Source organism: Pyrgilauda ruficollis, unplaced genomic scaffold (genome assembly GCF_017590135.1).
Source record: "Pyrgilauda ruficollis isolate IOZ18807 unplaced genomic scaffold, ASM1759013v1 scaffold345, whole genome shotgun sequence".
Taxonomy (NCBI): Eukaryota; Metazoa; Chordata; class Aves; order Passeriformes; family Passeridae; genus Pyrgilauda; species Pyrgilauda ruficollis.
The window spans coordinates 77,860-85,776 of record NW_024524879.1 but is presented as its reverse complement, the minus strand read 5'-3'; the positions used below and the strand labels follow the sequence as shown (position 1 = coordinate 85,776).

Genomic DNA, 7,917 nt, shown 5'->3' with positions numbered 1-7,917 from the left:
TAATAAGCACCAGGTTTTGTGTGATGTCACTGAGGAACCTTTGGGGTCTGGCCCCCGAGAGTCTCGCCCACGACACCACAGCTTTCAGGGACCCTGCCTATCCCAGTAGGCCGGGCCCGGCGGGAAGGGGACATCACATGGGGGGACTCCTGAGTACAATTTGAGGTGAGGCTAAGACAAGGAGACCACTCACTTTCTGCCGCGCCGAGCAGGGCCGGGCCTATCCAGCCGGGCCACCGGATCGGATGCCTCCGCCATGCCCAACCGAACAGTCCCAAGCACGTCTCCGGAAGCGCTTGCCGGACTATAGCGGAAGCGGGGCGGGGCATAGTCTCTTTGGTGCTAACCCCCGGAGAAGATGGTGAGTGCTGGGGCTTGGGTGCGGTGATATCTGTCATCATCCGCCGCCGTGCCGGCCTCTGTGAGGCCGTGGGCCTCGTCTGGGGCGCGGGGCGGCCGTGCGCCGTGCTGTGGCCGGGCTCGGCGGTGGGGCTGCGCTGCGGGGAGACGAGGCTGGGACCTGAGCCTGAAGGCCTGGCAGTGAGCCCCGTTCTTGGCCTGTGTGGGGGCGTGGGACATCGCGTCCTGGGCGAAGAGGCAGCGATGGGGTATGGGGCTGTGCTACCGCGGGATCTCCTTCGGGGTGCCCTCCGTGCTTGCTGCGGGCCTGGCCGGGACAGCGCTCTTCCCAGTGATGAGGAAGCCTTTCAGATAACGTAGTAAGAGGAAGTTTGATTGCCAAAGCCTCTTGTGAGTGTACGGTTAATCTATGAAAATAAATACATTTCTTCAGGAAAAAGCAGTTTACTGTTTATCACCGATAAATTTGAGGGAGACGAGAAAGGAGTTGGAGATAACCACTCGGTGGCTTCATTTTATTTCAGCACTGGGCAGGGGGATAGGAATGGCAAAGAGAAGTGTAAGAAACTGGTTTCTTAAAATGGAGGATACCTATAAAAGAAACTGAGTCGATGTTTCAGAGATCAGTATGCCTCTGCCATGTTTACTGAACTTGGTGAATTTGAGAGTGTTTTTTAGAGAAGCCTGTGTTTTGAGTTACATGACTTTTGAGTGATAGTGATATTTACCATGTGCAATGTCTTGAAATATTTCTCAGACAAAGGGTACATCATCATTTGGTAAGCGACGAAATAAGACACACACCTTGTGTCGCCGGTGTGGGTCCAAGGCATACCATCTGCAGAAATCTACCTGTGGGAAATGTGGTTACCCTGCTAAGCGTAAGAGAAAGTGTAAGTAACAAACTTTTAATTGGCTGTAGTTTTAAAAATTGTGTACTTTTTCTTCAGTAGTTTGACTTGTTTTCCAGTCAAGGAGGAAAACTTTGTGTAACGTTGTTTTGCAGTTTGGACCTTTTTTCGAATTAATGATGCTTTAACTATGTGCTAGGTAATACGCAGTATTTGTGCGTATATGAATCAGAAACTGATTTCAATTATAGTAAATTTTTTTGTCAGCTTGAATAATTGTACCGTGCAAATGTGACTTGCAACCAAAATTACTTGGTGTGGATAAATAACCGTGTCTTACATATTTTAGATAACTGGAGTGCAAAGGCTAAAAGACGCAACACCACTGGTACTGGTCGCATGAGGCACCTGAAAAGGGTCTACCGTCGATTCAGGTATGACATTTTATTGCAAACTAGTGTAATCTGACATCTTCAATGGATTTCACTGAATTATAAAATTCATCGTTCAAAGTTAACACTTATTTAGTATGCTTGATGAGGTATGGTGTTTCTATTAAAATATATTGTGGAAATAAATGATGTCATATCTTCAAAAGAATATACTGCCAATTATAAAAAGCTCGTTCATTGTTAAAACATAGGCTGTATAGCAAACTGATGTTTCTGTTAATTGTAGATAGTACAGAACACAGAGGGTATTGTAATAAAGCACTCACATTTGAAAAGGCATTATTTGTGTAGCATTACCTCTTTTTGGGAGTCTGAAATTGATGGTTGCACTGAAGTTGGATTTTTCTAAGAAACAATTCTTGAAATGCATCCCAATCCCTTCTTGCCCACAAGAAAAGGATTTAAATACTTCAGTAGTTGCTCTTTCATTTGGAGTACAATTAGTAAGTAACATCTGATTCTGAGTTACAGGTTTCTAAAATCTGTTATAAAGCTTTGAGTTGTACTTAGAAGGTACTGTACTGTTAAACTTGCTAAGAATTTATTTTTGTATGACCTCCATGTTCTAAAGCACAGCTCTGTAACTTTTGGCCTAATACACCAGAAAGGTGGATGAAAAAACCCAAGCAATTCAAAAGTCTTTTCCTAAAAATGTAGATTGGATTTAATAGTGAAAAGTAAGTAAGTCCCGGACCTAGGTGTATTTGAGGGATCCATTCTTCTGTGGTTTTTTTGTAAGCATAGTCTTTCCCAGAAGCATCCAGAAAACACCTTACAATGTGCAACTGCAACCTGATTTCTACCAAGTGTTGCTGAAGTAGAAATGTCATCTCCAAAAGCAAGCTTGGGGTCGATTTCTGTAAGAAATTGACTTGCACTTCAGTGCTAACAAATGCGAAATCTTTTGCCAAGCTGCTTAGTAGGAACATAAAGTAAGGCATGCCTTCAGTGGGTGTGCTGTATCGGATTCAGTCTTACAATGTTTACTCAGTTAATGAAATAGTCTTGTTTGAAAAAGTCATTTACTTCAGCAGAAGAGAGAGAAAACCATATTGCTTATTCCAAACAGTTTGTGAATTATGTTTCTTAAGAAAAAACACTGAACATATGAACTCCATAGTGATTTCAGTGCATTATTGAGAGAAGCTGAAAAAAGCTGATGAACCTGATCTGAAACATTGCTTCTTGGAAAATAACTTGGAGCAAAAGTCAACCTTTCAAAAAATAATAACCATATTTCTACTTGTAGGAATGGATTCCGTGAGGGAGCCACGCCAAAGCCCAAGAGAGCAGCTGTTGCAGCCTCCAGTTCATCATAAAGATGCATGCATTTGTTAAAATAAATTGTCTTATCCAGAAAATGTCATCTTTTGTACATGTTTTACTTCAGTGAAACATGGTATATTGTGTCTGGCTGAGCTGGAGTTTGTTTCCCCACAGCAGCCCTCCCAGTGCTGTGCTTTGCATTGGGAGTTGAAAAGGTTCTGATAACACACCAGTGTTGTGGCTTCTGCTGAGCAGCACTGGCACACCATCAGCGCTATCTCTCCAACATTCCCCCATCAAGGGGCTGGAAGTGGACAAGATCCTGGGTGGGGACACAACTAAACCAGCTGACCTAAATTACCCAGAGGGATATTCCATACCATAAGACATCAGCTCAGATATAAAAGCTAAGGGAGGGAGGAAGAATGGAGGTATTCATTACTTTACAGTGTTTGCCTTCCAGAGCAACCACTCTGCATGCTGAAGCCCTGCTTCCCAGGAAGTGTCTGAACATCACTTGCCAATGGAAAGTAGAGAATAAACCTATTTTTTCTCTTTGCTCATGTGTGCACAAACTTTTGCTTTTGCTTTAGTAAACTGCCTTATCTCAACCTACAAGTTGTTTTCCATCTTATTTTCCCTCCCCTGTCCAGCTGGGAAAGGGAGCAATAGAGCAGCTTTGTGGGCGCCTGGTGTCCAGCCAAGGTCAACCCACTACAGTCCTTTTTTGGCACACAACCTGTGGGGTGAGACGAGTGCAGTTAAATTTATATAAATATATAAATCATGGTATAGTAAATAGTAGTTATCAAGTAGCAAGCTCCTGTGGGGGACATGGAGTTTGTCAGCTGCACTCCTTATCTCTATTTTGCTGAGTTTGGGAACATGTTAACACAAACAATGGCTCTACGCTTTGCCCTTACACTGATGGCCTTGTTATGGTGGGGGAACTGTCTTTTGTGGACTGAGGGAATAGCTTCCCTCTACCTTCCTGAGATTGCTGTGAAGGCTTTTATAATGCAGCCTCCTGTGGTCATTGCTCATCCTTATGTAAGCTGCTTAATACTGTTAATGATATTAGCTAATACTGTTGGTACACTATGGAGTTCATGAAATCTGGTGTCATCCTGGTGTAAGAGAAAACAAACTTAAAGTGAGGAGATATTGAAATCTGCCCTGAGGCATCCAGTTCCTGACTGGGAGGGTGGGTGGAAGGATTTGGGCAGGTTCCTCCGGCAGTTCTCACCTCCCATTACCTGGCACTTTACACCTGAACAGGTAATCAACCCTGACAAACTGACCTGTCAACTGATAGAAGGGTGCCTTGCCTACCCCACTGAAAACCAGCAGCTCCTCACCCTGTACTGGGGCCTGGCCTGTGCCTATTGAGCCACAGTTCAGTACTCTCAGAGCACTGTAGTTGAGGCAGGAACCCAAACTGCATTTGAGGATAATAATAGCTGAGATAGGGACCCAAAGAACAATTACAGTTATTGCCCCAGTAGTGAAAAAGAAAAAATGGATAAGGCAAACTACAGGTCCATATCATCGATTAAAAGGGAGAAAGAAGAGGAGGATCAGTGGAGAAGGAGGGGTGAAGCTTTCAGCACTGTGTATTTAATACCAGTCACATCACTGCTGGGGGAGTAGTTCCAGTAGGGGAAAAATGCCATGGCCAGAAACAAATGTGGCAATTTTTGACTGGCTCGCTTCAGCTAAGGGGCCTGCAGACCCCGGCACCCTGCACCCTGCCATTTCTCTCCTCTCTTCCCGTCCTTCCAGGACGTTTTAGCAGGACGAGGGGCTGAGGAGAGACGGCGGTGCCGATATCAGCTGAGTCTAGCAGAGCTGAAAAAGGAATCCAGCGGGGTATTAGGACGAGGCAGCGAAGCAGCAGAACCAACCCACACACATCCCCAGCACAGCAGACCGGTGGTAGAGGCGGTACAGGAACCTGGTGCCAAACTGAACTCAGTGGAGGGAGAGTTGACTCGGCTTGGACGACCGAGCTCCTGGAGGGCTTGTTTAGTCATTGTATTTTCGGTTTGTTTGTTGGGTTTTTTGTTTGTTTGTTTTGATTTTTTGTTTTCTTTGGCGGGGGGGTTGTTTGGTTGGTTTTTTTATTTTGTTTTGTTTTTTTCTGGCAGTGGTGGGGGGGGGAGGGCGTTAAACCGCAGAACCCTTGGCCATATTGCCTCAGGCTTCATATCGCCTTTGTTGGCTATACCATTTTATTTTTGTACAATCGTTTATTATTATTATTGCTGTGTTTATTGCGAGCCTCTTTAGTAAATTGTGACTCCGACTTCAGTCTTCCTTAGTATTTACTTCAACGTTATAGAAAAGGGGACGGCTCGAGTGGCCTTAATTTCCCCCATGAGTTTTTAAAACCAGGACAAGGGGCAGGATGTGCTCCAGCCGCTGGAGCTGAGATTCCCCTGCAGCCCGTGGTGAAGCAGCTGTGCCCCTGCAGTCCATGGAGGTCCACGGGGATGCAGAGATCCACCTGCAGCTGGTGGAGGAGCCCCACGCTGGAGCAGGTGAATGCCTGAGAGGAGGCTGTGAACCTGTGGGAGGCCCGTGCTGGAGCAGGGACCTGCAGACCCGTGGAGAGAGTAGCTCATGCTGGAGCAGGTTTCCTGATAGGACTTGTGACCCCATGGGGGACCCACACTGGAGCAGGCTGTGCCTGAAGGACTGCACCCCGTGGAGAGTCTGGAGCACACATACTGCCAGACATGAAGGGACTGGAGATTTGTTATTGTTGAGACAGAAGTTACTCAAATGGTCTGGGAAGGTCTGTGTGGAAAGTTGACACACAAATAGATCAGTTAATTAGTGAAAGGACTAGAGCACAAATCATGAGGAGCAGTTGAGGTAACTGGGGTTGTTTAGCCTGAAGAAAAGGAGGCTCTGCAGGACCTTATAGCTCTCTACAACTACCTGAAAGGAAGTCATAGCTGAGTGGAGGGGTTGGGCTCTTCTCCCATGTAGCAAGTGACAGGATGAGAGAAAATGGCCTCAAGATCCATCAGGGTAGGTTTAGGTTGGATATTAGGAAAAATTTCTTCACCGAAAGGGTGGTCAGGCATTGAAACAAGCTGCCCAGGGCAGTGGTAGTGTCACCATCGCTGGAAGTGTTCAAAAAACATGTGAATGTGGCACTTAGGGACATGGTTTAGTGGTGGACTTGGTAGTACTGGGTTAAGTGTGACTCAATCTTAAAGGTCTTTTCCAACCTAAATGATTCTAGGATTTTATGCTGGGTGAAAACATTAAATGGTAGGTAGTATGATACAGAAGTCCGTGACTTGGGGGTACATTTGAATTATGGACTGGTACCTGATAAACTTGCACCCTACATGGTGTGTTACTGGGTCACTCAGCTAGCTTTCAAACTCAGCTTTAAAAAAAAGCGATTGTAAGGTAAAAGTTTTGGAAATTTAGAAGATGGTAATCCCTGCAAGGCTTTAGAGGATTTCAGATGCTTTGGAGAGAAAATACTTAACACGCATACACATACACATACACATACACACACCTCTCTTCCTCCCCCCCCAAAAAAACCAAAACCCAAACAACCAACAAACCACCAAAAACTTCTAATATTTTAAGCTTCTGAGGCTGTTCTATTATTCCTTTGGTTTCATAATGAATTTATAGAAGTAGCATACTGCTTTGTCAGTACTGAAGGATTAGCAGTCCACAAATGTATCAGCTTGTGCAGATGACTGAAGAAATTTTCAGCCGGGTTTGAAATTAGAGTGCCCTTGACTGCACTTTCTTATATTTTAAATGAAGTATAGTTAATACTTTTGGATAATTGAGTGTATCTACTTAGGTTGTTTCTAAACAAAAAGAGAAATCTTGTCCTGCTGTTCTCTTAGCATGTAACAAATATATTGTACTCACTCTGCTTTTAATTGGTCCTGAGAGTTTGAAAGTAAGTGGTGTCAAAACTGTTAACTTAAAAATATATTTTGTACATATTGCACATCTATGTATTCACAGGGCTCAGGAGTGCATCTAAAATGTGTTGTTTGATTATATACTGGGAAACAAATGTAAGAGGAAGTAATCATGTCTTTTTGTTACTCTCAGAGTGAGAATAACCCCTCAGAGCATCTTAAAACAGGTCAGCAAGGCACTAAAGGCTTTTTGAACAATAGTACTGTTGGATGGCAGGTGTTCTGACTATGGGTGGGAATGAAAACCTTTGCTTTGCAAAGTCTTATATGATGTTCTTTGTGTAACATGGGATTTTTGTTTTGAGCAGCCTGTGTTGCATTAAGAGTAAGAAATTTGGCAGAAAATAACTCCTCTTGCATTCTAGCTGGTCAGAGAGATCAGAGGGGCTGGGTGCGGTTGGGCTTAATTTCTGATTAGAACCAATTCAATTCTATAGGTCTGGTCCTGTTCAATAGGAACTTCCATGAGCACAGATTTATAAATAGTGCAGTTTACCAGTCGATGATATAGGTCCGGTTGCATTCAATAAGAATCTTGTGATCAATCACAGATTCACGAATAGTGGGGTTTATTGAAGCAACAGAAATACAGATTTGGAATAATAATATTGTGTTAACCTGAGTAATAATAATCATACACAAAACTTTATCAAGAAGGTGTCCCTGCTTGGGAGGAGGGAGGGGAGAGAAGAGTAGCCCATCGACTGTCTCCAAAGTCTTTCTGCGTCTTCCTCACTAAGTGAAATTTCTACCCTCCTTATATATAGCCCTATATTATCTTCCTCCTCTTATGTAACGTATAGCATGATCTAAGTTGAGAATTATCATATATGTGGTACCATGTACTTCATTAAGCTTATTAGCATATGCAGGGATGTGCATTTTAATATTTTAATGACCTTTAATCAGGCAAAAGTTACTTTTTTGGCCATGGTGTCAAGTTCCAGTCATATGACTTTGTTCTGTCCCGTGCTGTTAGTTGGGAGCCAAAACAGGAGCATCCTATCTCCACAGGACCTT

At 43.9% G+C, this 7,917-nt stretch overlaps 1 protein-coding gene and 1 non-coding gene across 2 annotated transcripts; both read left to right on the top strand.

The window, feature by feature from the left end:
* Positions 1–283: 283 nt before the first annotated feature.
* LOC121357717 (60S ribosomal protein L37) lies at positions 284–3,029 on the top strand. The gene is made up of 4 exons (XM_041475255.1): positions 284–361; positions 1,118–1,253; positions 1,561–1,645; positions 2,913–3,029. Exons 1-4 carry the CDS (start codon positions 359–361, stop codon positions 2,980–2,982), a joined length of 294 nt encoding a protein of 97 aa, XP_041331189.1. The 5' UTR covers positions 284–358; the 3' UTR covers positions 2,983–3,029.
* LOC121357719 lies at positions 2,731–2,811 on the top strand. The gene has a single exon (XR_005955758.1). It is a non-coding gene; the product is annotated as a small nucleolar RNA SNORD72 (small nucleolar RNA).
* Positions 3,030–7,917: the final 4,888 nt, after the last annotated feature.